Raw genomic sequence first — 27,967 nt, 5'->3', positions numbered from 1 at the left:
CGCTTACGCTCGAGATTCCTTAATTCCCTCCTCCGGTAGGTAGTAAAAGGACTGTTCCTCTCCGCCGTCAGCGCGGGTTTTTTTCGTTTTCTCAGCGTGGGGCGGTGCGGGGGAGACACGCGAAAATACTGCATGCGCGTACACTTCGTTTGTATTGGAACACGAAATTCCTGTGAAACCACCGACGCAGCTCCCTCTGTTTCGCATCGTTTTCGTTAACTTGCTGAACCGAAGTGTCACTTTTTGTCACATCGCTGGCTTCGTTCTTGTCGCTACACCCCTCCCTCTGAAGTGCGTCTGTTTGCTGCTCTGTGTGTCTTTTCCCTACGTGGCGTTTTCCTTCGTAATCCTTGCAGACCTCTTCGCTTCTTGTCCGTGTGTGCGGCGCATTGCGCGAGTTTTCCTGTTTTTTTCCTTTCTTTCTGTTTCTCCGGTTGTCACTCACAAAAATGGCGGCTGAGCAGACGAGCAAAGTCAAGGATATGACTCTTGCTGCCTTTGGCAGGAAAGAGATCGAGCTCGCGGAGGGCGAGATGCCGGGTTTGATGGCGCTGCGCAAAGAGTTCGGCGACTGCCAGCCGCTCAAGGGCGCGAAAATCAGTGGCTCGCTCCACATGACAGTCCAGACAGCCGTCCTCATCGAGACTCTCAAGGCCCTCGGCGCCGAGCTTCGCTGGTGCTCATGTAACATCTTCTCCACGCAGGACCACGCCGCCGCAGCGATCGTCAAGAGCAACTCCGCGTCGGTCTTCGCCTGGAAGGGTAAGTCAGCCTCGCTCGCCTTCACGGCCAGCGAGCAGCGCAGGTCCCCAATCCGCTCCGCCGCGCAGGCATGCAGGCATTGCACGGGCTCCTCTCTCGAGATCCCAGTCTACATCCGTGCGTGCATATATATGTCTGTCTGTCTGTCTGTCTCTGCGTATTTGTATATGTTTGTGTGGGTTCTCCGGTGGACCTGGAAGTGCCCTCTAAGGAGCGAGTGAGGCTGAACGTCGCGGTGTGGGGACTTGTGTGTTTGGCTGGGGGGGAGGGGGGGGGGGGGGGGGGAAGGCTGTGGAAGCTTTCGCTCGCCGGCTGCACCGCATTTCGTTATGCGTCCTTTTTCTTCTTTTTCTGTTCAGGAGAGACGCTCGAGGAGTACTGGTGGTGCACGGTGCAGGCGCTGACGTGGCCTGACGGCAAGGGCCCCGATCTGCTGGTGGACGATGGCGGCGATGCGACGCTGATCATCCATGAGGGCGTGAAGGCGGAGAAGGAGTTCGCGGCTTCGGGGAAGCTGCCAGACCCCGCCTCGACGGACAACGCGGAGATGAAAGTGGTGCTTTCGGTGCTGGCGGAGGGCCTGAAGAAGGATCCGCAGAAGTGGACGCGGATGGCGGCGAACCTCAAGGGTGTCTCGGAGGAAACGACGACAGGGGTCCACCGCCTGCTGCAGATGGCGAAGAAGAAGGAGTTGCTCTTCCCTGCGGTCAACGTGAACGACTGCGTCACCAAGAGCAAGTTCGACAACGTATACGGCTGCAGACACTCGCTGCCGGATGGCATCATGCGCGCGACGGACGTGATGATTGGCGGGAAGCGCGTGGTGATCTGCGGCTTCGGCGACGTCGGCAAGGGCTGTGCAGCTGCGATGAAGGGCGCCGGCGCCCGCGTAGTGGTGACGGAGGTGGACCCCATCTGCGCGCTGCAGGCTGTAATGGAGGGCTACTCCGTCGCGACGCTCGAGAGCCAGCTCGCGGTTGCGGACATCTTCATCTCGGCGACGGGCAACAAGGACATCATCACCGCCGCGCACATGAGCCAGATGAAGAACAACGCGATCGTCGGCAACATCGGTCACTTTGACAACGAAGTCGACATGGCTGGCCTCGAGAAGTGGCCAGGCATTAAGAAGGTCAACATCAAGCCCCAAGTCGACCGCTTCGTCTTCCCCGAAGACAACCACGGCGTTATTGTTCTCGCAGAGGGACGCCTGCTCAACCTCGGCTGCGCCACGGGCCATCCGTCCTTCGTCATGTCCTGCTCCTTCACCAACCAGACGCTTGCCCAGCTCGATCTGTGGGACAACGTCAAGACCAAGCGCTACGAAAACGACGTCTACCTGCTCCCCAAGGCGCTCGACGAGAAGGTCGCGCGCCTGCACCTGCCCTCGCTCGGCTGCCAGCTGACCACGCTCAGCCCGGAACAGGCCTCCTACATCGGCATCAATCCTGAGGGCCCCTACAAGCCCGCCTCCTACAGATACTAAACTCTGTGCGACTCGAAAAGAACTCGCGGACAGAGGCCGCCGACCGGTGGGCGAGCTGCACCACAGGCAGGCCGTTCGCCCCGGGCGACCGAGACTCGCGCAGCGCCGCGATGAATCTCCGCTCCGCGTGCGCAGCGGCGCGACGCCTCGCGGAGGCCGATGTTGCCGGAAGCGCCTGCAGGCTGGCAGCATGTCCGGCCACAGACGAGGGCCTCTGCAGATCCCTGCGGCACAAGCATAATTATATACATTCACATACGTATATATTTATGGACGCGTCTATAGTTTTTATGTGCGAAGAGCACATCGCGAGGCATGCATCAGGCTGGACGTCTGCATATCGTAAGTGACCACGTGAGGTGTGAGACCTCCGGAGCCAGAGAGGGGCTAGGCTTGGGTCGGGTTTTTGCACTCGCCTAACCAGCCGGTGCGTGGCTTGCGCGGCGCCGCAGGGCCGCGTGTCTGGAGTCTGCAGCTCCTCAGGCTTTGTGAACCGGCTGTTGGGTGAAGCCCGCGCCCGAGCGTGTGCATCCATGTTCATTCGCATGCGCACATGGCGTGCGGATTCTGTTGTGTTTTTTCTTCCCCTTGTTTTGGAAGGGAGCGCAGCGCCGCTCCATACGCTCTCCAACTTGTCTCGTGAAAAGAAACACACACTGTAGCAGAACCTTTAAGCTCGGAGAGCGCCGTCGCCTGCGGCAGGAAGCCGCTGCATACGCGCAAGGAAAGTCTACGCTCCACCGTCACCCGAGGCTACAGCAGCGCCGAGACGCTCGCGGCAGTCACGTGCACTCGCCCCGAGGGCGTCAGCAGCAGGAAGACTGCACACGGGAGGCACGAATGCCTCGCCGGCCGCAGCACGGGAAGAAATCATAGTAGTCTGCCGGAGGAGAGCTCGATAGACTGAACCCGTAAACAAAAAGTACCAAGGAAGTTGAGAGAACAGACTACCGGTTATATTTTGTGGACCGTAACTTCCAGGGTGAACGTCGACTTATTAAACCATCTCGCGCGTTCTACAACGCCGATGTTTCACGAAAGCAAAGTGCAAGTATTTGGGGTTTTCTGGACAAAGTATATATATATATATATATATCTTCTCGGTAGGGAGTGAATACGCATACATGTTCTGATGTACCTTAAATTCAACGAACCTATGGAAAGACGCACGCATGCGCTTGTATATGCACCTGTCAAGTTGCATGTATATAGTGTATTTACGTTATTGTGAGCCTTGTGCCTAGTTTCTAGTCTGTGTATTTCAGGACCTGTTTCCGAATGTTGGAACTCGCGTTTTTGTTCCGCAGCCTACAAGCGAGACAGGCGTATTACTGCTAAGGCGTCTCGACAGACGCCTACGTCCTTTAATGTGGAAGGCGACAGGCTGCTCCAGCTGTCGCCGCCCCGCAGATCTGTTTCGCGTTGTGTCGATTTGCCTTTGTTTTTGAATTTCAACCATTGACGCGGAATCCGCGAGCGCCGAATGCATTGTAGGGTTGCATATATAGCCAACACAAAATTCTATATACACATATGCGCATCACGATAGGGAGCGACATCGAATATGGACAGCATATAGATATATATATGCGCATGCGTAGTCGCAAGTACTAGCTTTCGCCTCCTTCTCTGCTGCTAATGGCATTCTATCGCTAGCTAGCCCGCACCTCTACAGATGCGGAAGCGAAAGTCGCTGCTCGGCTCTCCTCCATAAGTAGCACACGCACGTAGACAAATATGTATACATTGTAAAGGCATGTCTGAATAGGCCTACACCTACAGGTGGCGAATCGCTCACATACACGTCTGCATGCACTCCACTTGGACAGCCACGAGAACGGCTAAAAGCCAGAAAAAAGAAATATTAAGTCAGTCTTTCTCCCATGATAAAGAGTGAGGATGCTGTCTGTTGCGAATGTGAAGTGCTCTCTCTGGTTCGCGCTTTGGTTGCGTTAAAAGCTCTGCTCCTTTATTCCCCCCCCCCCCCCCCCCCCTCTCACTTCGTCACTCCGAAAGTCCCCTGCGAGGTTGTGATGGCGTTAGACGTTCTCATTGATGCGTCGCTAAAGAATGGCGTCTATGACATGCTGAGGAGGAGTGAGTTCAGCACGTCTCGAACTTCCTGCGCAGAAGCACAACGCAGCCGAAAAGGACTTGCTGAATCGCGAAAACCGGGGTATAGCAGACATCCGCCAACAGAAAAGAGCAAAGACGAGCTAGCGGAAAGACAGAATGCCTACAAAAGACAAAGAACTACGCGCAGCATCCTTCCTAAAAGTCTCACGAACCAACTTTCGCTGTTGGGCGCTGAATTTCTCTGAAAAAAAGCTTTGTGGGGTGTGTGTCGCAAATAGAACTGATTTACACATTGATGCAGGTGCATACGTATATATAGATATGTCATTCATTGTGTGTTTGCAGCAGACGTATGAGTGTGGTGTATGCCAATAAGAAGTCATGCCCCTCTGAGAAATGAACTCCTTGCATGTCCACCTGTGCTCTTCACACGGCGAGAGCCAGGCGAAGCTCCTCACTTTGAGTTTGCCGGTGTCGGGATACTCGCTACACTTGTAGGCTTCAGGCGTCTCCTGGAAACCTGCCAGCTTGAGAATCTTGATAAAATTGCGGTTTCCCAGCTGCACAAAAAACGCAAAACAGTCGCGTTCGATGAACAAGCAAACACATATGTGCTCTAGCCAGTATGGATATATATATATCTAGGCATATGAGCGGGAAGCTCCGTTACTGAAGACAGGAATGAGGCGATCCGCGAAAGGAAAAGAGACCTGTGATTCAGGCGTATGCATGCTCCTGTCTAGACGTTCACATTTCACATGCGCGCACGGGCAGCAAGATGAAAACAATTTGAGTAGAACAATAAGGGCGCGGCTAAACTGTTGAAGCGCGTCGATCAACGCTCGTCATGGTGGCCCACCGAGATACGGGAAAAGTTGCCACGCAGAAAACGCCCTTACCTTGGACTGTACAGACGCGTTACTCTTCTTCAGCGTCAGATACTTGGGATCTCCGGGGTTGTTCAGAATGCTGAAGTCGAACAAAACGCTCCAGAACGACTTGCACGTCGTCCAAAAGTCTTGAGGAAGGAGTGTAATCAAGCATAGACGAGCGTTTATATTTAAATCTGTATATACGTAGTAGAGTATGGCGTCTTGCATAGATGACTCAATACAAAAGCCACGCGTACAGCACGAAGGAAAGTCCACGATGTCGCACTGCGTTCGTCTGCCTTCCCCGGGGCGGTACTTTCTCTTCACTCACTTCGACACGACTTTAACGAGCGTGGAATAGCCGACCGTCCGTTCTTCGTCAGACAGAGCTGCGTCGCAGCTGATAGTATCAATAACGCTTTCCAGCGTGAGGCCGCGCACTTCCACATCGATTTTCTCCGGCAAGCTCTGTGCAAATGTCGCATCGAAAACCTGAAAAGCAGCAAAACACACAACACCTGGGTTCAGGCGAAAATGTGTAGAACAATGCGGGCTCATCGATGTGTGTGGGTGCGTACTCTCGACTCCGTTTTTGGTCGAGCCTCAGTACGCAGGTGTACGGATGTAGCAGTTTGTGACGTGTTTGCAGACAGCGAAGCACACACTAAACGAGAGGCAAGATCATATCACAGTCTCCACCTCGCATGCATATACCGCACAGAAACTTCCTTGGCATGCACACAAGCATGTAGCATCCACTAAAATCCACGCCACTACTCGGCTCTCTAGCTCTTCATAAAGTCACAAATACTAAGGTCCACAGGCCAGCACGTAAAGAGCAGCGAACAAGCATACGTGCGCGTAAACCGAAACCGGCACAAAACACCACAGGGCCTTCCCCCCTTGACAGAAACGCAGAATTTGGCATCGGAGGCGTGGTACCTTTTGGCGTCCATTTCGATCGACGAGAGTCCCGTTGCTGTCAACGAGAACGAGGGTGGGAATGCCCGACACTCCGTAAATCTGCGAAAGCGACGCTTTCCGCGCTCGATCTGACCAACAGAATACAAGAGGCGGGCACACGCATGCAGTGCACGTACACTCAAGTGAACAGACGTGCACACTGCGGTGACGCCGCCAAGAGGCGACGCTGTGAGATGCACGACGCAACGCACACAGAAACAAACCAGAAAAGGAGCAGGAGCAGCACGAAGCACGGAAGGCCTAGCGTATGCCTCCTTTGCGCCAAAACAAGGCTGACAACGGCGTCTCCAAGAAAGCAGACTGTTGCGTCGCCGTCCTTACCCGTACGAGCATCTGAGATGCACTGGTCGCATGTTTCCGTGTGGGCGCATACACGATCGAGGTACTCACAACTCTGAAAAAACGTCGTTTAGTGGAAATCTTAGCTACCAGTGTGCTTTCAAACATCGAACACGCCGGCATACAATTCCAAATAACTGGTGTGGAGTGTTGAGAAAGTGCGAGTGCGTGGGATGAGATAGATACAAGCAAACGTGAATACACGCATAAGCAGGACGATGCGTCGAAATAAAGGATGATGGATGGATGCGGAAATGGGAAATCAGTCTTGCCTTCGAAAGGGAGAGACAGCCACGGCATGGAGCCGAAGTATTCGTCGAAAGAGCCCTTGTCGTGGTCCGAGCTGATGAAGACGACCTGCCGCGGAAGAGCAGTAGAGATACGCGGAAATGGAGCAAAAGAGAGAAGAAAACCAAGAAGACGCCACAGCAGCGCGAAGGACAACACAGAAGGGCCGCGAACGCGTGCGAGACGACGGTGTCTGTGTACTTGTACGTAAGTCAAATTCATTACACGCGATATATGGTATTCAAATGTGCGCATATAAAAAGACATGTTGGCGGAGCATCCTGTGCGCAGTTCGCACATCGAGTTACAGAGCCCGAAGTCTCTGCCTGAAGACAATGATAAAAATTTAGACAATTCCATCCGTACAGCCTCTTGGGCACACGCGTCTAGTGCTGCGGCTCGTATTCATTCGGTAATTTGCTCACCTCGAAGGCCTTATTCAAGCTCTTCAGCTCATGGTACCGTCGTGCAAGCATGGGAGTGAACTGGCGGCATGGCGGGCACCTATCAGGAAAGAAAACAGGAGATCCACACAAAAGTTTGTATTCACACGCAGGCCTGGGGGCGTAACCTACAGCCCTGAAGACGCCAGAGGCAGAGGAGTCCTCGAAATCCAGCTCAGGGGGTTCCACCTGAGACAAAAGTCAACCGCACCACCCGTATACGATATATATATATATATATGTAGAGAGAGGCACATGTACATGTCTGTGCGGGTCGGAGTAACGGTGACTCCCTCTGTATGTACATGAAAAAACAAGTATGCGCGTGTACGGCGAGGGAAATTTGGGGCCGCGGCTCTCGCTAGAAGAGGCTGTCGTCTGAGTCGGCGTGTGTTCAGGCGTCTCACCAGTGCGCGCTGAAGTAAATGCCGACGACTCCTGAGTCGATCGAAGAAGTCTGAACGACTCTCCCGCCTTTCCCGACGAGCGTGGGGCCCAGCAGTCTCTCGAGAGCCCCCGGCATTTCTTCGACAAGAAAGAAGGGGAGAAGTCGAGTCGTAGGCAGGAAACGGGTGGAAGGAGGAGTGAAACGAAGTGCGCGGAGGAAGGGAGGGCGGCGCGGAGGAAGACGCGAGCAGGAGAGATGGACAGAGAAGGAAAGAGGGAAGAGGGAAAGACTCAGCGGATCGTGAAGCACGAAAAAACGTCGAGTTGCGGTCGACGGAAGCGGTGTCGTGTGACAGACAGCCAGTGACTCGAGAATATGCAGGCAAAGCGAAAAAATCGGGGTGAAGGCCGCTGAGAAGAGAAAGACAAATACGTTTTGCTTTAAAAGAGAGACAGAGAGGAACACGAAGCCACTGACAAGATGTGGAACAAGTGGCGGTCCGCGAGAGTCGGCTTGGCTCGGTGGCGAACCGCAGAGAAACGGGATTAGGTATCGCGTTCTTCCGTTCAATCGCTGAGGTTGTGTCACTCGTTTGTTCAAGCTTTCCTCTTCTCCGTCATAATTGTCTTCTTTAAGCGTTCTAGTTGGATCCAAGGAAGTGCGCATGCGGTTGACAATATTCGCACAAGACAGTCATCGCTAGGCAGCCCGCCTCGCTTCAACGTAAGAGTCAGCGCACGTGCACACAGGGTCTCCACGTTTTCCCGACGTTTTTCCCTCGCGGATGTACATATTCTTTTCTTCCTACCAAAGTAAGCATATCCACATTGTTTGCGTATACGAAGGCAGATTCTCGTCCATCTGCCACTGGAGGGTGCTAATCACTCACAACACGTCCTGCTGGGCGAATGCCATTCGCCTATTCTAGGGATACCACAGCAATGCACAGGCACGATGGTTTGGGGAGAAAAATGGATTAAGGTAATGCACCAAGCACCAGCAGAAGATTCACTTGTGTGCTGTTACACGTCATGACGGCCGTTGCCAGACAGGCGGACACACTGCAAGCTTTATTGGGGCTCTGAATCGCTTGCGATGGGAGAAACGGCATCTTACGTCTCATCTGGGATGTGGCAGGCACTTGCCACAAAAGCCCACGAGTGTCGTGTCACACAGTCTGCTGACGTGAGTCTTTCAGAGACATGTGTTATGCGCGGAGACTTGGGTCCCACCCAAAATAAGTTGTGTATCTGAGCTGCGCGGAATCTCGACAAGCATCTTGCAGCACAAGCGCTTTTCCTTACTGCAGCCCTCATGCTTGCACGCGTGCCTTCCCTTCTCTCAGCCTCCAGATTACTGCCGCGTAAATGGAACCCCCGGCCTCGCCCTTGGTTTGCTTTTTTGGTGGGGCTTTTCTCTAAAGAATTGGCGCGTTTGTCGGCGACTTTCGCCCATCGCTTGTTCCTCACTGTTTGTTATAGCAGTCCGCTTAGCAGGGAACCCTACGGCTCCGAATACGTTAAAACGCGATGCCAGCCCGGGCGCCGCTATAGCTAGGGGGAAGGGGAAGCCGTGACACTCCAAATGATGTATGTCCTCCCCACCGCCTCTCTTGTCCTTATAAAGCAGAGCACGTCCTGAAGGATTTTGTGCCGGCCAGCAGATTGTGGCGTCCAAGAGAGCAGTGCGTCCGATGTCTTGTCAACGCGGCAGCCGTGTATCGTTTACGAAATTGAAGATTCTCTTCAGTTCTAGCGTGTTCAATACCCCAGCGTGTGGTACATTCTGAACTCCACTGGCGGAAGATGAGGCTCCTGCTGAGTGTCAGTTGTTATTGCTCGTGACGGCTTTCGAAGTCGTGGCCCACTGTTGACGAGACCGACGGAGGATGACGGTGACATGATTCGCCTGTTCGCTGTCGACTGTCATGTGTGTACTCCTTGCAACAGTGGTGCTCAAATGGTACGATTCAGACGGGATCCATGAGTCAAGGATTGAGACGTCACACTTGACAGTCACTGGAATCTCTTACCCGTTTCTGGTGGATACTCGGGTATCCTATAGAACGCGACACTACGTTCAGACGTGAACGACAGGCCTGTCAGACACGTAGGTCGTGCTCAATGCAGCGTGGAACGCCAGCGAGATGCCAAGCGATATTCCTAGTAATCCCGGGCGACCCAGGGGGTCGACAGATGCTGGCAAAGTGAGGAAGGAGGGTGGAACGAGTTCTTCTCTGCTTTAACGCAATATGTGTGAGTTCACAGCGCTCACCGCCAATCCCTCGTCAAGCGCCGCCCTGTCTGTGTCTTGAGGCTAGCTCTCATTCTGCAGCTTTGCGAAGAAGAGAGGCATTCGCAGCGCGTGGAAAAACCGTCTTTGAATAGATTTCGAGCGGAAGATGGGGGTGAGTCGGCGGGAAGAGGCCCCGAACAACAATGGACCCAGAATCCCGTGCCCGGGTGGTCGCTGCATGCCAGGTACCCCCCGCCCTCCGTCCGCCGCTACGCGCCGTGGCGACCGCCGCTGATTTTGCCGTCGAGAGTCGTGAGAGACATGCAGGTTCGTGAATGATGTCTTGCGTGGCCACAAACCTCATAGATCTATGCCATATTATTGCTGTCGCACTGAGTGTAGTTCCTTTTTTCTTGTCTTGACCAAGAGGTATCTCAAGGCTTTTCTTCGAAATGATGGGGCCAGTTTGTAGCGTGTTGTGTTTTTTTCTCTTTGTTGTAGCTCTTTGCTGGCAACAGACGTGTCTTGCGGCGGGTGAGCAAGTTATACCAAAGTGCGATGTGACGAACGCGACTACGGTTTGTGTCTGCGCAAGCCCGCCGTCCAAAAAGGAACAAATAAAACCAGCCAGTGCGGCTACTCTGGCGGAGTCTGCCAACACCATCAAGGTCGAGTGCGCCACGCCAAATACGTTTGTGCCGTCCGATCCTCTGAGGGTCTGTGGTGGAGCGGAAACGAAGGAGCCACTGAATGCTTGTAAAGGAGAAAGCGAAGAAAACGCAAAGGTATTGCTCAGCAGCCTCTTATCAGGAAGTGTGGCGAGCGATACCAGATGGACCTCCAGCGACAAGACTCACACCCTAACAATTCCATCGGCAAATTTTCCCTTCGTAGACAAGAGTTTTTTCGTAGGCTGCGAACAAGACTCAAACTTTTGCTTGGTATCTGTTAACCTGAGCGCAAGAAAATCAGTCTTCCAAAATCGAGTCCTCAGCTGCGCGTATGGCAAAGACAGCAACACACTGCTGCCGGGAGTCACACTGGATGCCATTGAGAACTCCGTGACAATCACCTGTGGCCGTGACGGAGTAATGCCGTCAAAGGGGGACGTCCCCATGATTTTTTACTGCAAGGATCCGACTACGAATGACTGTACATCAGAGGAGGATCTTACTGAGATCATTCCAGGGTTCACCAAGGATTGGTGGAAGGCAGATGAGGACGGCCATGGAGGCAAGCTTGTCGTACCCGAAAACGGATTCCCCAGTGAACCCATAACGATTCTGCTTGGATGCAACGCCAAATCGTCTTCTGGTGTACAACTGGCAACCAAAACCGAGACCCAGAAAATCACGTTGCCTACCTGCAGCGTGAAAGTTACTCTTGATGCTCAAGTGACTACTTCATCTGGCTTCAAAAGTTCATTCGCTGGGATTACTTTTGCTGCGTTGCCGCTTTTCTTTGCGCCGCTGTGAATTATATTTCGGCCGCTCAAAGACTTGGAGAGTATTGTTCAATATTCTCGTATCCACGGGGCTGTGCGCCACCGTGGTGTATTTGCCGCGACACAACCGCGCGCTTAGTGCGTTAGTGTTGTTTTCTCTATTTTGGCGGGCCGTAGTGCTGTAGTTCCAGATCAATCAAACACTTCTTGGTGATTCTTGGGCGAGTTCGTCTTGCTATACTAGGAAGGAAGTCTCCTTTATTCGTCTGCGCGTCGAACTCCGACATAAGAATCATGTCTTCGGCACGGGAAGACACTGAAGTTCCGGCCCCATAGGATCCTCTAGCCTCAACTGAACGTGCACTTCAACGCCATATCGGAAGAAACGTGCCGCGTAGGTCGCTCAGCATTGCCTAGAACGTATGGACACACGGATGTGTGCGCTTCCACTATAAACTCACTTGTACAAAGTGTAGTAAGAACAAATACTGCCGCACGTGGCGTGCGGATTTAGTCTTAAGCACTCAATGTAATCTCGCCTGTAACGCGGTATGATTGTCCCCCGTGGGGATGTGCAGCGCGTGTGGGAGTTGTCAAACGACTTCCACTTGTTGCTCCCCGCAGATTTTGAGCGTCAACACGACTGCCGAGGGACGTACTGACGATGATGGCGTTCAGTTGCCGAATAACGTTTATATATGTAGATGCGGGGATGCCTCGCCCGCAGTGACAGAGCAGCAAGCTCTTGCGACGAACGAGAACGAGCTGTGCCATGCTCAGCTCCGAAACTGCCGCCTCACATTCTTCGGCGTTATAAACAACCCTGGTCACCAAACCGGAAAATGCCACTGGTATGCACGCAGATGCTCCGGACACCGGTGGAGGAGAGCCCTGGCCAGATCGTGAACAAGCCTTCGGGAACGAAAAGCGCGTTAACAGTCGCGCGGTGTCTTCCCACACTGGGAACATTGGTGGTGGCTACGGGAGCGCTTGCAGTGTTCAAAGTTCACCAGCGGCACAGGTGTCACGGTGAGGTATTGGACAGGCTTACGCGGAAGCGTGCTTCGGATGGCAGGCGTGTAACAGAGGAGTCGTTTCTAGTGTCGTTGCGGACTGCCGAGTCTGTGCCAGCCGTCGTGATCTGTCGTCAATATGGACGGTTAAACGATGAGCAAAACCACTCTTCAGTGTGCTGCCAGCAGTTTCACGAACGCTCGCGAGTTCCCCCGCCCTCTCCTCGGCATAGTCAGTCTGATGTGGTCGACCGACACATACGCCGCCTGCCGGACCCCACCGCATGCGTTTTTCGGTGGAACAAGACAGAAATATCGTGTCTTGAGAACCGCACTTTGTGCGCTTTCGTCGACCGCACTACTTCTTTTTCTCCGTTGAGTGTCCTTTTTCTTGGACAGTTTGGCAATGTTCGTGTTAGATACCCCTGCGAGAATGGCGCGGTCTGGGCTGGCTCGTGCAGTGTGCTTCTTTCTTCTCGCCGCAGCCCCTTGTTGGCAGCGGGCGTCCGCGGCAAAGGGTACGCAAGTACAGCCAGATTGCAAAGTGCAGAACGCCACAACCATGTGCAATTGCTCAGATCAGCCATCCAAAGCAACACGGGAGGAACCAGTCAACGACGCAACCCTATCAGAGTCAACAAATATCCTCCAAGTCCAATGTAAACAGCCTTCGGCGTTCGTACCCGCTGGGACGAGCGTGTGCGCTGGAACTGGAGCGGAGGCATCTCTCACAGCTTGTAAAGCGTCCGAGGGAGGAAGCCCGAAGGTGCCTATCAGCACCCTTCTGGCGAAAATCCCGTCAAGCACGACCGCGTGGGAGGCCAGCGACGACACTTCGTCTTTAACGATCCCATCCGCGAGCTTCCCGTTTGTTGACAAGGATTTTTTTGTGGGTTGCAGCAACGGGGACAGCAGCAGCTGCGTAGTGAACGTGACCGTGAAGGCCAGAAAGTCGCTGCTCAAAGAAAACGTGCTGACCTGTTCGTACGGCGCAGAAAGCAACCAGCCCGTCCCGAAAACCACTCTCGACTCCACCAACAACTCCCTGACGGTCGTCTGCGGCACAGATGGAACCATGCCGCTGACCGCTGGAGTTCCCACCATCTACTTGTGCAAAGACCCAGAGACCGACGTGTGCACGACGGTCGAGGACGTCACTGAAGTGTTTCCAGGCTTCAGCAAGGCGTGGTGGACAAAGCAGGATGGTCAGGAGAATGCAGCCAAGCTGACGATTCCGAAGGACGGATTTCCTGTTGAGCCGAAGACTGTTATGTTTGGGTGCAGCCTTCAGGTCCAACCCCCCCTCAGAAAGATGCGCCGAAAGAGGACGGGCTGGATGCAACTGTCCTTCCTACATGCAAGGTGAAGGTGACTGTCGCTGCCAGCGCGAGCAGTTTTTCGAGTACGGGTTTTTCAGTGGGTGTGTTTCTGTCGTCGGTTGCTCCCCTTGTTGTTGCATATCGTCTATGAGTTCTTCTTCTGTTCTGGCCGGTAGCATTTCGCATGCGTCTCCATCGTGCTACTCTGTCGATCTTCGATTTTCGTTGTAATGTGGTGGTGCGATGCGGGGCGTTTGTAGCCGTAACATCGCATACCGGTGGTGAGAGATCCTTGTAGTACACTCGGATTCGTTACTGGCAATTGTACGGGAGAGCTCGTCCGCGAGTGTAAGATCTATTCTTCTAGATGTTGAAGTGCTAGCGTGCCTACCAGTGTTGCGATAGAAGTATGCATAGCCACGCCTGCACCAAGAGGTTTCTGTGATCAGCACAATGCCGGATAAACGTCAGATATTACGCGTTGAATACATCAGAGTTGTCGGATGCCGTCCAAATTGTTTGAACTTCGCTGCCACTCATCTTGGAAATGGCAGTCGAGTGTGACCCAGTGTGGGTGAATCATACCCCTCGTGCTCCCTTGGCGGCGGGCGTTTGCTTGCCAGAACGCGAGAGCACTTCCGCCGGCAAAGCAAGCATGCGAAGCATTCTTCGACGGTATTTTGGTAGTCATGAGCATCAAGACATGCGTCAGTTAACGGGCGTCAGCACGCTTTGGACCTCGAACCTGCCTCTTGAAGCATAAGCATCTACAATTGTAGAAGAACCAGGCAGTACGGCAAGGGGTTTTTTCTGGCTGGAGGGAATGGGACCGTCGAACGAATCCCCACTGTCATTCGCGCGGTCCGCCAGTTGCAACCCAGACTGCCTTGCTGCCCGCCTAGTTCCAGCGAAGAAAACGAAGTGTATAGGTGCGCGGAGCGCCTCGAGACCACAGGAGAAGCCAAAGAGGCTGCACAGTAGCGACCTCCATCAGCAGCCATGAACGGTCGTGCGGCAGAGGAGCTCCTCCGTTGCGTGGAGCGTCGATGAGAAGGCGGGTGCTTGTTGTCGTGCAGTGCCGAACCAACATCAGCGCTCACAATACGCGGTACTGCGGCATCCAGACTGGTTGTTGGTTTACACTTCAATGCGTAAACCTCTCTTTCAGTCTGGAAGTAGCACAAAGCACCAGCTCGTGCTGTTGATGTCCCGTGAGGATGCGTCCCTTTGAAGAGCGCCATTGTCGGGCGCTGGAAAATGCAAGAATGAGTGTTTCACGTTCATGCAACTGAACGCTCTGGGAAAACTAGAGGTCAACTGCTCGATTGGAGTTAGTCTCCCACTTGGCAGCCAGGTCGAATACGCGGGTGTCCGCTGACTGCAGCTCCTCGAGACACGGGTGGCTCTCAGAGGAGCGGCGGGTGCGGCAACATCTGAGGAGAAGGTTCTTCTACGCGGACGGTGAGCGAGGAAACGTACGGTCATGAGTGTTCTCAGCAGGGGATGTCTCCGTCTGCTAATGCGAGTATCGCCGAACAGTGTGAGTGGCTCGTGCAAAGTGAACCGGTGATGACCCTGGTTGGGTCACTCCCCGTCTCCCGGACTTGTTGACCGGTTACTTCGCATGAGATGCGCTCTACCGTTCATGCAGGCTTGAGTGTGCAAGCATTTGAGTTGGTGCATGCTTCTTGTTCTTTGCTCGGCCGCGATCATACTGATATTTGAGTGATCAGCAGTTTGCTCCGCCGCGTTGGCTATTGGAGACGCGCAGCTCGACCGCGCCCACCCACACCGTGCATGCCCCAGCCGCTTGTTCTCGATCGAGGAGTGCTACTTGCGCCCCCGAAATAAACAGACTAGATACGATTCACAAGCATGGATTTGCCTTGTCTTCCAAGGTGTTCTGTATGCATGCCTTCCTTTCATCAACATCGTTGGTATTCTGCGTTCTGTTTCCTCACGAAGATGCCGCGCTCCGTGGGAGGTCTCGTGTGCATTTTTTTGTCTGCCGTGTCCTTGTCGTGGGATCATTCGGGTTGCCTGGCGGAAGGAATACCAGTAGATTCAAAATGCACGGCGGAGAAAGGTGTCACGAGTTGCATGTGTGGAGAGCAAAGAATGGCCTCGGAATCGCCCAGCGCAGCCACCCTATCCCCGGAATTGAATACCATCAGAGTAGCCTGTGGCAACTCCTTCAAATTCGTCCCCTCCAATGTCACGAAAGTTTGCGTTGGACCTGCAGATCAGAAGACTCTGCAGGCATGCGAAGGTTCTAAGAGGGAGGCCAAGGCGGGGGCTTCTTCTCCCATCTTGGAATTTATCACGTCAACACCAACCCCCTCGCCAGCCGTCCAGTGGACAAAGCCAGATAACCAACCCAGTTCGCTATCATTCCCGCCCTCCAACTTCCCGTTCACCGACAAAGACTTCTTTGTGGGCTGCCAAAGTGGTAGTCAATTCTGTGTCGTCCCTGTGAAAGTGAGTGCAAGAAAATCTGTTCTTAGTGACAATGTCCTCGTGTGCGCATACGGCGCCGACAGCAACGAAGATGTCCCTGCGGTGACCCTGAATTCCTCCAGCAACTCGGTGACTGTAGTCTGTGGCAGCGACGGAGAGATGACGCCTAGCAGAGAGAGTGGAAGTGCCTATTACTGCAAGGACAGCGCGGCAGATGGCGAGTGCACTGAACTCGCGAGCTTGTCCGAAATCCTGCCCGGCTTCTCGAAAGACTGGTGGACAGCAAGCGCAGATTACGAAGGCGGAGCCCGGCTTGTCATTCCGAAGACCGGCTTTCCCGCTGAATCGAAAACCATTGTGCTCGGATGCATGGCCAAAAAGCCAAGTGCTTCCGACATAGAAAAAAAAGCCGAAGATGCGTCATCCATTCAAGTCCGTCCTGTCTGCAAGGTGAAGGTCACCCTCAGTGCTCAGACGAGCGGCTCACCAAGCACACGATTTTCCGTGGCTATGGCCGCCTCGGTCGGCGCATTTTTTGGCCTTGTCGCTCTCTCCTAACTGCCTCTGAGTGTATTGTTTCATGTACTCTCGTGAATTACAGGTCGCTGCGCCTGGTCTCCGTGCATGGATTGTGCACGCGGGGTATGCAGCTTCGCACATTTCTTCACTCGTGGGAAGCCCTATGGCACGTACGCAGAGACCCTTCTGCCGCATACGTCCGTAACCTTGGCTCGAGGTTTCATGTGAAGATGTTCTTAACAAACGGCAAATTTAGAGGACACGACCAGTCTCGTGTTCCCCGCTGACTTCGGCTTCTGATCGATTCTCCGGCGAGTCTCCACCCATCATGGTTTATGGCTGCGGGCAAGACTCACCGAGGTTGTACTTGGATTCCCAAGCGGTTTATTCTGCTGCTCGTGACGTCTGATGGAGATGGAAGGAGCAGCACGACTTAAAAATGACAAGAGCGCGCGGCATGACACGGCGGTTCACTGCGTGTCTGGCAAAGTGCCCGTTGTCCCATGGCGTAACGACGGATCTAGCAGGGTTTATGGCGTGAGCACGTCTTGTACGCCTTGTCTGATTCGTAGTCAGCAGCCGGCTGACCGCACCAGAGACGCTTTTCTCGAGACGGGGCTACTGCTACAGCTGGTTTCGTAGTATGCGGAGAGTTGCACTGAAACCATTTTCCTCGTTTTCGCAGGTCGAGGGAATTGAAGGCTCTGACAATGCGGTGTCCAGTTTACAAATCGGGTACTCACGCCTCGAAAAGGGCGAATTCGTGCGATAGTATCTTGTGAGAGACATTTTGAAGCGAACGCTGCGATTGCCTGTCGACAGGTTTTCGCTCTCTGCAGTTCGTTGCTACCAACAGTTTACATTTCTCCTTCTGCTCAAAAAGAGAAACTTTTCGGTTTCTTGTTCAACAGCAAGTATTCCTGTAGGAGCATTATTTTGCCATTTTAGGATTAGCGTTGCAGACGCAACTAGAATTGCTCCATTGTGTGTGCCGTTCCGTTACTTACGTTTTTTATACAATCCGCCCGCTGCGGATATTCAGTAAAGCCTTCCAGTTGTTTGACCTTTGAAGATCAGCAGGAGCAGAGCTAGCTAGAGAGAGAATCTGTTGCGTCTCTGATCTAGGGGGAGCCAAGCGGGGCACGAGCCCCTCGTTCGGCTCCAAGAAGTGGGTCATGTGGTGTTTGGTGAGGCTGGACCTACGACGACGGCACGATCCCTGAACATGCGCGAAGGGCGGGGTGCCTTCGCGGTCGCCGCTGCTTGCACGGCACAGTCCCTGTCCTTGCAACATGTACAAGACGGACGAAACGCGGGCGTCTCCCGGTCGGTTTTCTCTCTTCTGTGACCACTAGGAGGACTACAAATCGCGCGGGGGCGCCACAGCATTTTTCTTAGAACAGTCCCAGTGGTAATCTTCCGTGAGGGCAACGAAAGTCGTGGCAGCGGAGACGGGCGCCGCTGCTGCAAAGCATCTGTCAACTGGACTGAGCCTTGCTCGGGGATTTGCGTTTGGTTAAACGGTCAGAAGGAAGCCTTTCCTTCTATTTTTCTTAGTCCCGTGGAGTTCGCTTCCTTAGCCGATGCCACTGTGCTCGCGGTGTGAGTACAGTTCTCCCCATGTCTTGTCGCAGAAGGCCTCGGTATCACGCGAAACAACCCGTTCCCAAAATGTCACGATCCGGTGCAGGTAGAGTTCTGTATATTTTCCTGTTCATGGCACCCGTGTGGTCGCAACTGGTATCAACGGCAGAAAATAAACAGGTATTGCCGCAGTGCACAGTGCGCGATGCGGCTACCACGTGCGTCTGCGAAAGCTTAGAGGCTAAAGGTGGACAAGCTCAATCCGTTAACGCGGCTACGTTATCAGAGTCGGCGAACACCCTCCAGGTCCAATGCACAGAGTCCTCCACATTCGTGCCCTCCGACCTCGACAGCGTCTGCACGGGCGCAACAGGGGAGGCTTCTATCACGACGTGTGAGAAATCCAAGAACCCAATCACCAAGGTGAAAATCAGCACCCTTCTATCTAAGGAAGCCGACCCCGGCACCAAATGGACCAAGAAGGAGCAAAACAGCCATTCGCTAACTATTCTCTCGACAGATTTCCCTCTAGTTGACAGGCACTTCTTCATCGGGTGTGGAGAAAAACAGACGGAAGGGAACTCTTGTGTAGTGAACGTCACGCTGAATGCAAGGACGTCGGCTCTCGCGGGCAACGTCCTTACGTGCGCGTACGGCGAGACGAGCAACTTGTCAATTCCGAAAGTGGCACTGGACTCTACCAACGACTCCCTGACTGTCGTCTGCGGTGGTGAGGGAGCGATGCCGGAGAGTAACGGAGCTCCCACCATCTTCTTATGCAAGGACCCAGAGACCGACGTCTGCACGAAGGTCGCGGACGTCCCTGAAGTGTTTCCGGGCTTCAGCAAGGCGTGGTGGACAAAGCAGGATGGTCAGGAGAATGCAGCCAAGCTGACGATTCCGAAGGACGGATTTCCTGTTGAGCCGAAGACTATTATGTTGGGTTGCAGTCTTCAGGGTAAATCGCCCACTCAGAAGGAGACTGCAGAAGAAGACGGGTCATCTGCAGCTTTGCTTCCTACGTGCAAGGTGAAGGTGACTGTCGCTGCCGGCGCGAGCAGTTTTTCGACTATGAGCCTTTCAGCAGGCGTGCTTTTGTTGTCGATTATGTCTCTTGCTCATGCATATCGTATGTTATTTATTTCTGTTCCGCACTTCAGCATCTTGTAGAATTCTTATTGTGTTTTGCCTGTATTTGTGGGGATGACCGCACAATAACTTTACGTGCGGAAAAGTGCTCATTCTAACAAGCAGTGAAAATTCCGCCACCCCCATGCTGAGCGGAGGTATCAAGGGTCCTGGAACATCATAGAGAACTGATGATAAGTGAACGTGGCGTTCCTTAAAAGCGTCGCCGTGGGCGCTCTTCCTTTTACCATAGGCTTATATCGGGAGGAGCGAGGCGGATCGCTCGGCTTTTGGATGCTTGATGCCAGCGTATACATCATGAACCACGTGCGAAATTCGCACCGTCCCCACGAAGCTCGATGGACGAACTCGTCCTGGACGCTAAGAAGTCTCTGCCCCGCGATCCCCGCTGTATGGGAAGTCACGCGCGATTTGCAAAGCGACGAGGTGACTTCGTGAGGTCCTGCCCACGGTGAATGGTCTTGCCTACGATGGCATAAAGGAGAGGTCATCGACGTTCTGGCGCAGTTCGTTCTTTTGGATGTACACGAGTTTATCAAGCAAGCATCGCCACCGTTCAGTCAGAGAGCTAGGAACGCATGGTGACAGATGCTTGTCGCTCCATACTAACAGCATCTAACCTGTGAACGGTTCTGAGTATCATAGAGCCAATGGTAGCTGCCCTCGCTGTGATCACCCGCCACGCCTGACTGCGTGATGAGCACATCCGCACCAGAGGTCCGAAGTTGAAAGCATCAGCTCGACACTCCCGCAACTTCCAAGCGCCCCGACTGAGTCAAGGTTCGAGGGCAAGGTCTTCGTTGCGAAATAGGTAGGTGACATGAGAATGCGTGCCAACCCTAAACCAACCAAGGGCAAGCAGTAGCATCATGGCTACAAGGACGTTTTAGGAACGCCAGATAAAGATCTCCGGTCCACACCGGTGTGGCCGCCTCACTCCGCCTCCACAAGGTGCATATCACGTTGCCGTGCACGAGTGAGAACAAGTCTTTACGTAGCCCACTCCCTGATGACTCACGGTGATGCCTTTTGTAGACGGCGTTGTGCCAGAACTGGAGCGCGGGCACAAGCGGAAGTCTCGGCAGCGCTGCATGAGGGTTGCTCGATCAGCCCGAGTAGCCCGTTCTTAACAGCAGAAGGGTACTCTCTAGCCGCATTATTGAGCGACTGATGTCTGAGAGGTGGAATGGGGGGCGGCAGTGATACACGAGATAACGCTGTTGGCCCTGTCTCGCGGGGACGACGGCGGTAGCAGACCAAGGGTCTACCCCTAACAGCTGTAACAACTTTCGGAAGCGAGGCACTTAACTTTGGCTACTGAGGCGTATACACATATGTAGTCCGTTTTGTGCATATGGCCCCCGCCTTTACGGACAATGCGGAAAGCGCCAGCGGGGCTGTGGGTAATGTAAGGAATCTTGGAGCGCCTTTCCCGTGCCGGTACCCCGACGACCCGAAGGTCCCCCCGGCGCGGCAGCGTGTCGGGCGGCGCGCGGTCAAACGCATTGTTGTGCGCTGCGGTGCAAGACAGGAAAACTCTCCAGTGGGATGTGGCAAGTGTGCTTCCGGACTTCCTTGCTTTGCACGTCGGAGGCGAGGCGAGACTTTCGAGGGTGGACTACGTGTTTTTTCTGTGTTGGAGAAACCACTTACCACACCCTGCAACTGTGTACTTCTCATCGAAGATGTCGTGGCAGGCGACCTCATTGTTGGTGTGTATCTTGCTCGTGGTCACATCTTCACAGTGGAGGTGCCTGGCCGCTAACAAACTAACACCACAATGTAAGGAAAATCACTCAGGTACTACATGCGCCTGCCGAGAATCTTCCGAAGGCAGAATGGAGACAACCGCAGACACCACTGCGATTCTATCAGAGTCGACGAACACCGTCGTTGTTGAGTGCGCCAAAGGCTTCGAGTTTGTGCCCTCGGATACAGGCAAGGTTTGCACTGAAACCGAAGCTCATTCTCTAGAAGATTGTGAACCGCAAAAAAGAAACCCTGCGGCAGTCTCCCTCATTTCCGACTTCGTGACAGCGACGCCAACCCCGCCGGTTACCCTTGGGTGGACAAGGAACAATGAAAAACATTCGTTAACTATTCCAGAAGCAAACTTCCCTCTAGTAGACAGGAAATTCTTCGTTGGCTGCAGACCAAGCGAAAAAGATGAGTCCTGCGTCGTCAAGATCAGCATGAGCGCACGAAAGACTTTGCTAAAAGAAAACGTGCTGACCTGTTCGTACGGCGCAGAAAGCAACCAGCCCGTCCCGAAAACCACTCTCGACTCCACCAACAACTCCCTAACGGTCGTCTGCGGCACATATGGAACCATGCCACTGACCGCTGGAGTTCCCACCATCTACTTGTGCAAAGACCCAGAGACCGACGTGTGCACGACGGTCGAGGACGTCACTGAAGTGTTTCCAGGCTTCAGCAAGGCGTGGTGGACAAAGCAGGATGGCCAGGAGAATGCAGCCAAGCTGACGATTCCGAAGGACGGATTTCCTGTTGAGCCGAAGACTATTATGTTTGGGTGCAGCCTTCAGGTCCAACCCCCCCCTCAGAAAGATGCGCCGAAAGAGGACGGGCTGGATGCAACTGTCCTTCCTACATGCAAGGTGAAGGTGACTGTCGCTGCCAGCGCGAGCAGTTTTTCGAGTACGGGTTTTTCAGTGGGTGTGTTTCTGTCGTCGGTTGCTCCCCTTGTTGTTGCATCTCGTCCGTAAGTTCTTTTCCGCTTCCTGGTGTGTACGTCCTGCTGGTGCGTTCCATAGTTGTGTCCGACTAGATTGATCACCCCTGATTTGTTGTATATTTGAGAATAGACGAGGGAAGACTGTTAATTTTATTCTCTAGCCGCCCATGAGGAGTGAGAGCTCCATGGAGTGTATTTCGATTTGGTTTTGACGGTCTCCTAACTCGACGTTCATGTTCACCGGTCCAAAAGCTGAGTATTTGCCGCATTGACGAGAAACGGCTGCTGAACTGTTGTACATGGTGCTCGGTATTGTACAGCTATTGCGGAATGCAGGCTTACCATGTTTCCTGCTTCGCCGCGTGTTGAGACCTCCAAGTTGAGTTGCTTCTCCGTTTATGACAGAAATCTCCTGACCCCAGAAGTGACGGAAGGTTTTCCACAGTGCGCTGTCAAGCATGCGAGTGAGCGAGAGCTGGACTTCAGAGACAGGCAAGGATAACTAGTGGCAGTGCTTCAAGCTTTTTTTGGTTGACGATTGACGGAAGGAAATGGCTGATAACTTTGGAAAGGAGAACAGTAGACCCGACGATGAAGAAGGCACTTGTATGGTGGGCGACGTGCGATTCAGAAACACTCAAAATGGATACGGGAAGCCTATGCATCGTTTACTGGAGGAAGATCAACATGCGCCCTAGTAGTTCAAATGGCGGAGATCCGTTGGAGAATATCTCTATCACAGGAAACCAGAAGAACAAACCCCAGCGCCTGAACTGATGTCGCCTTCCGTTAAGACAACGCGGTGTGACTCTTCGGTGCTGGTGGCATGTTGATTTGTGCACCCCCTTCGTGTGGAGTTCCACACCGGCTTACGCGTACCTGTGGCTGTCTGTTGTCTCACCGCGGCAAATAAATTCTACAACGCTGTGGATGCTCTCACTGTATGAGTGAAGATGAGACAGCTAACCCAGCTATCCCCTGCAGGTGGTACCTGTCTCTGTACTCTCCGGAGACGCGGGCTTTGCAAACTCCCCTGTTTCAGTCGAAAGAGACAGTGTATGACTGTCTGCCAGTAATACGCTGCCTGTATATATATCGTACGGAATCGGTGTAAGAAGCTCCGCCGATAGAAAGACCAGACGCACCGGCATCGTGAACTAGTCTTCGGAATGGTTCGAGTGTTGCAAAGCGCGTCTTGTCCAGACCGAATTTGGCACGATTAGGGGTGGCAACAGGGGAAGCCGGCACACTCTGCAAACCTCATTCGCAAAAACACTGCAGAGCAATCGCCCACACTTACGGGAGAGCGTGAGCCTCGGACGACAGGCGGTTAGCGGTCACGGCTTCTCTGTCTTGGACCTATGCTGCGCCGCCTGGAGTGCAATCGCATTTTTTACACAGATTGAGCGGCCCTCGTTCTTGCTTTTGTGACCCCTTCGGAAAGTAACGCAACAACCGTTTCTGCCCTTCCATTTGCTCAGAGCATCCGCGACAGTCTTGGGCATGCGAAAGCCGGTGGCGAGAGACCCACCAGCGGGCCGAGACACCTCAGGGATTCAAGACCTGGACCACGGATCGTGCGGTAGGTCAAGACAGGAACTTCGGAGCAAGCCCGGCCTTATGAAACCCACATTAGATGATTTTATGCCTCACACTGTCCTGTTGCTTCCAGTGCACATTGTCTTCTACCGCTTGCCGTTACTCCGTACTGGACTTGCGGAAATGACGCGGTTCGGGGCGGCTCATGTGGTGTGCCTCTTTCTGATTGCTCCAGCCCCGTTTTGGCAGCGGGTTCTTGCGTGAGGGGCTAAGCCAATCGTCCCGACTTGCAACGTGCAAGGGGCGACTACAACCTGCGTGTGTGCAAGTTCGGGACCTGGAAAAACACGAGACCCTCCAGCTAATGTAGCCACAATAGCGGAGACGGCCAACACCATCAAGGAAAATGCACAGAACGCTCAACCTTTGTCCCCTCTGATGATAAAGCCACCGCACCAGGTCAGCAACCCAGGATTCTCTACGGAACTGTAGAGATGCTAAATCGCTGAAAACCAAGGAACCAATCAGCGACCTCCTCGCCGAGGATCCGTCAAGTGGCACCACGTGGGATCTCGACAATGGCGCACATTCTTTGTCAATACCATCGTCCAGGTTCCCCTTCGTTGATAAATCGTTCTTCGTGGGCTGTCAGAGAAGCGCAGATCAGGACTATTGCTTGGTGAGCGCCGGCCTGAGGGCACGCAAGTCGGTGGCCATGAACAAGGTCACCACGCGGCGTACGGCGTGCACAACTCACAGGTTCCAGACGTGACAGTTGACTCCACGAACAACTCGGCCCCTCTCCTCTGTGGCAGCGGCGGAACGGTGCCGCTAACTGACGGGATTCCCACTGTTTACTACTGCAAGGATCCATCCACCGAGGCCTGCGACAAAATCGGTGACATTACAGAAATCCTTCCGGGCTTCTCCAGAAAGTGGTGGCCAACAGCTGAGAACAGGGAGAGCGCCAAATTCACTACCCCCGCGGGGGGTTTTCCACGGGAGTCGAAAACAATTTTGGTGAGATGCAACCCCAGGGAACTGCCATCGCGTGGAGTGCCTGAGAAAGCTAAGGGCGACGCAGTGACACCTGGGCAAAAGTGACGCTCACCGCCGACGCGACCCGTATTTCAATGAATAGCAGTTCAAAGATGTTCCACGTTTTCACGTTTGCATCTCTTTTCCTTGCGTATGCTGCGTGGATTTTTGTGCAGTCTTCCTCATGCCTCGCTCCCGCTACTCCGAAAGAGCTCGTCTCGGGTCTCCGTTTTCATCTGTTGGCGTTGTGGGTGAAGGGGCTCCGATACTGAGTACCGTTGCTCAGCTACTGTTAGTGTGGTGGTTTCCTGGAGTATTTGGTGTTGGCAGCTCGACACTTGAAGGGCAAGTTCGTCACCAGATAATATCGTTGAGCCGTGCCGTCGAGCTTAGCGTAAAGGATATACTTCAAGACAGAGGGACATGGGTGATGTATTCAAACATTATTCGCGAGTAAACTGCTTTCAGGGCATGCCAGAATCTCCCATCATCACCATGGCAGGTTCCCCTCATGAGGACACACGCTGAGAGTTTTATTGCTTGGTAGCCGTTCTGGAGTACAGGAAACGCCTCGCCACAGTGGCTTTTCTGCCGCTGCGTAGCAGGGGAGTCACTGCTTACGGCGCGGGCCTAATTCATTGTGGTGGGTGCAGACTCGGACTGATAATAGCGGGTGTATTGTTGGAGGCCTGTGAAAGCACTGGACATCTGGGTCCCGGGTCGACCGCAGGTGATACCTCTATCTGGTTCAGGCAGCGATGTTTGCTTTTTGGTAAGAAGGGAAGTCTCCGTACCGAGGAATGATATGTCATTCCAAAGGCTCCGATGGCAAGTACGTTGACCATTCACCTGGTAGAATTGAATGCTCAGCTGAGTCGGTTGCCTTGGTATGAGGTATTGGTATTCCGACATGCCACCGCTCTGCTACTCGACACATTCAATATGAAGGAGGACCTTATGCTTAAAGAGCCCACACATGGTATTTGCGCCGTGCGGCCATCAGGGCGAATGATAAAATGCTAAGGTCTTTGGACCGTATGCACGCGGCTGCAACTGGAGCTGGTCATACGGTTTGCTGCCCGGCTAGTTGGGGATCACCACGTCGCCTCGAACAAAAGCTACACATACATATTGCTGTAGTATAAAGCCCGAGACGACCCCAGCGAGCGGCCTCTCCCCATCGACCAGGTGGTCTAAGGAGCCTGCGCGAGTATCGGCGTCTGCCCTGGAGAGCGACGAGGCGAGCTTTAAAGGGGCATCGGTAATCGAGCGGAGGGTTGCACCGGTATTGCTTCCTGACCCGAATTCCGGTTTTAACGTTCAAAACTCATGTTCTGCATGGGTTTTTGCTCTCTTTGGGGCAGTACAGGTTGGCTGCCATGTTACCTTAAAGGCCCTTCCTTAACAATGCCCAAAGCAGAATGGCCTAGGAGTTCCTTATTGAAAACCTGCAGTAGAATTCCAGTAGTCTCATGCCCTTATCGGTTTTATAAGTTCATCAGTGTTCCCAAGTTTTTTGTATCGATTTAGCTCTATATGGGGGAATATTCTCTTACTACTCCTACAGGTTCTACCTGCCGGGAGAACCCGCGCCACTGCAGACGGCAGGCAGGGGGGTAGGGACGGCGCGACCGCCAACCAGGTCGCACGTTCCCTCCGCATGTCTGTGTGTCGTGAGGCAAGACACCGACTCTCAATCTGCATTTGATTCCCTGTAGCTACGTCAGACACATTTCTTGCCATCCGTCTCTAGGGGCAACTCTGTCAGCACCGAGCGCCGAATTCCCGCTGTGAAAATGCTGGACATGAAGGTGTTTTTTGTGTGCGTTCTCATGGTATCATTTCCCTGGTGGCAGTGGAGATGTCCGGCAACAGCAGAACCGAGAAAGCCAAAATGTACCGTAGCGGGCGCCACAACCTCTTGCGTTTGCGAAGTACCTGCGCCTGAAGGCGTGACGGAGAAATTCACGAGTACCGCCACCTTGTCAGAGACTGCAAATGTTGTCAGTTTGGACTGTGCCCAGTCTTTCAGTTTTGTGCCCTCCAATGTGGAGAAAGTGTGTGCTACCACTTCAGACGTCTCCCTGAAGGCTTGTAAAGAAGATGGAAAGAAGAGGGCACTTGTCTCGTCTCCCATCTCAGACTTCATGACCGAGACTCCGACGTTGACCAGCAGTGTCAAGTGGGTACATACAGACACACGATCCTCGCTAGCGTTTCCTGTTACAAACTTTCCCTTCACAGACAAAAGCTTCATCGTGGGCTGCATCAAAAGTGAAGACGCCGATTCCTGCATACTCAAGGTAGCCGTGCGTGCACGAAAGTCTCTGCTCAAAGAAAACGTGCTGACCTGTTCGTACGGCGCAGAAAGCAACCAGCCCGTCCCGAAAACCACTCTCGACTCCACCAACAACTCCCTAACGGTCGTCTGCGGCACAGATGGAACCATGCCACTGACCGCTGGAGTTCCCACCATCTACTTGTGCAAAGACCCAGAGACCGACGTGTGCACGACGGTCGAGGACGTCACTGAAGTGTTTCCAGGCTTCAGCAAGGCGTGGTGGACAAAGCAGGATGGCCAGGAGAATGCAGCCAAGCTGACGATTCCGAAGGACGGATTTCCTGTTGAGCCGAAGACTGTTATGTTTGGGTGCAGCCTTCAGGTCCAACCCCCCCTCAGAAAGATGCACCGAAAGAGGACGGGCTGGATGCAACTGTCCTTCCTACATGCAAGGTGAAGGTGACTGTCGCTGCCAGCGCGAGCAGTTTTTCGAGTACGGGTTTTTCAGTGGGTGTGTTTCTGTCGTCGGTTGCTCCCCTTGTTGTTGCATATCGTCTATGAGTTCTTCTTCTGTTCTGGCCGGTAGCATTTCGCATGCGTCTCCATCGTGCTACTCTGTCGATCTTCGATTTTCGTTGTAATGTGGTGGTGCGATGCGGGGCGTTTGTAGCCGTAACACCGCATACCGGTGGTGAGAGATCCTTGTAGTACACTCGGATTCGTTACTGGCAATTGTACGGGAGAGCTCGTCCGCGAGTGTAAGATCTATTCTTCTAGATGTTGAAGTGCTAGCGTGCCTACCAGTGTTGCGATAGAAGTATGCATAGCCACGCCTGCACCAAGAGGTTTCTGTGATCAGCACAATGCCGGATAAACGTCAGATATTACGCGTTGAATACATCAGAGTTGTCGGATGCCGTCCAAATTGTTTGAACTTCGCTGCCACTCACCTTGGAAATGGCAGTCGAGTGTGACCCAGTGTGGGTGAATCATACCCCTCGTGCTCCCTTGGCGGCGGGCGTTTGCTTGCCAGAACGCGAGAGCACTTCCGCCGGC

At 53.6% G+C, this 27,967-nt stretch overlaps 9 protein-coding genes across 9 annotated transcripts; 8 read left to right on the top strand and 1 right to left on the bottom strand.

Moving 5' to 3' along the window:
• Window positions 1-449: 449 nt before the first annotated feature.
• Window positions 450-2,248, top strand: BESB_061610 (putative adenosylhomocysteinase; the record flags this gene model as incomplete). The annotated part of the gene is made up of 2 exons (XM_029364575.1): window positions 450-762; window positions 1,122-2,248. 2 exons carry the CDS (start codon window positions 450-452, stop codon window positions 2,246-2,248), a joined length of 1,440 nt encoding a protein of 479 aa, XP_029219283.1.
• A 2,077-nt stretch (window positions 2,249-4,325) lies between these two features.
• BESB_061600 (nucleoredoxin family protein) lies at window positions 4,326-7,773 on the bottom strand (the record flags this gene model as incomplete). Its single annotated transcript, XM_029364574.1, has 8 exons — window positions 4,326-4,370; window positions 4,783-4,884; window positions 5,224-5,293; window positions 5,528-5,688; window positions 6,139-6,248; window positions 6,792-6,876; window positions 7,233-7,311; window positions 7,658-7,773. 8 exons carry the CDS (start codon window positions 7,771-7,773, stop codon window positions 4,326-4,328), a joined length of 768 nt encoding a protein of 255 aa, XP_029219282.1.
• A 2,303-nt stretch (window positions 7,774-10,076) lies between these two features.
• On the top strand, window positions 10,077-11,348 carry BESB_061590 (SAG-related sequence; the record flags this gene model as incomplete). Its single annotated transcript, XM_029364573.1, has 2 exons — window positions 10,077-10,200; window positions 10,375-11,348. The coding sequence occupies 2 exons, from the start codon at window positions 10,077-10,079 to the stop codon at window positions 11,346-11,348; spliced, it is 1,098 nt and encodes a 365-aa protein (XP_029219281.1).
• Window positions 11,349-12,736: 1,388 nt separating this feature from the next.
• On the top strand, window positions 12,737-13,696 carry BESB_061580 (SAG-related sequence; the record flags this gene model as incomplete). The annotated part of the gene is made up of 1 exon (XM_029364572.1): window positions 12,737-13,696. One exon carries the CDS (start codon window positions 12,737-12,739, stop codon window positions 13,694-13,696), a length of 960 nt encoding a protein of 319 aa, XP_029219280.1.
• Window positions 13,697-15,614: 1,918 nt separating this feature from the next.
• On the top strand, window positions 15,615-16,664 carry BESB_061570 (SAG-related sequence; the record flags this gene model as incomplete). The annotated part of the gene is made up of 1 exon (XM_029364571.1): window positions 15,615-16,664. One exon carries the CDS (start codon window positions 15,615-15,617, stop codon window positions 16,662-16,664), a length of 1,050 nt encoding a protein of 349 aa, XP_029219279.1.
• Window positions 16,665-18,296: 1,632 nt separating this feature from the next.
• On the top strand, window positions 18,297-19,379 carry BESB_061560 (SAG-related sequence; the record flags this gene model as incomplete). Its single annotated transcript, XM_029364570.1, has 1 exon — window positions 18,297-19,379. The coding sequence occupies one exon, from the start codon at window positions 18,297-18,299 to the stop codon at window positions 19,377-19,379; it is 1,083 nt and encodes a 360-aa protein (XP_029219278.1).
• A 1,333-nt stretch (window positions 19,380-20,712) lies between these two features.
• Window positions 20,713-21,123, top strand: BESB_061550 (uncharacterized protein; the record flags this gene model as incomplete). The annotated part of the gene is made up of 1 exon (XM_029364569.1): window positions 20,713-21,123. One exon carries the CDS (start codon window positions 20,713-20,715, stop codon window positions 21,121-21,123), a length of 411 nt encoding a protein of 136 aa, XP_029219277.1.
• Window positions 21,124-21,196: 73 nt separating this feature from the next.
• Window positions 21,197-24,902, top strand: BESB_061540 (SAG-related sequence; the record flags this gene model as incomplete). Its single annotated transcript, XM_029364568.1, has 4 exons — window positions 21,197-22,080; window positions 23,535-23,635; window positions 24,245-24,612; window positions 24,807-24,902. The coding sequence occupies 4 exons, from the start codon at window positions 21,197-21,199 to the stop codon at window positions 24,900-24,902; spliced, it is 1,449 nt and encodes a 482-aa protein (XP_029219276.1).
• Window positions 24,903-26,426: 1,524 nt separating this feature from the next.
• Window positions 26,427-27,368, top strand: BESB_061530 (SAG-related sequence; the record flags this gene model as incomplete). The annotated part of the gene is made up of 1 exon (XM_029364567.1): window positions 26,427-27,368. The coding sequence occupies one exon, from the start codon at window positions 26,427-26,429 to the stop codon at window positions 27,366-27,368; it is 942 nt and encodes a 313-aa protein (XP_029219275.1).
• Between the last annotated feature and the right edge of the window lie 599 nt (window positions 27,369-27,967).

Source organism: Besnoitia besnoiti, chromosome V, assembly GCF_002563875.1.
Source record: "Besnoitia besnoiti strain Bb-Ger1 chromosome V, whole genome shotgun sequence".
Lineage (NCBI taxonomy): Eukaryota > Apicomplexa > Conoidasida > Eucoccidiorida > Sarcocystidae > Besnoitia > Besnoitia besnoiti.
This window is presented reverse-complemented; position numbering and strand designations above follow the sequence as displayed.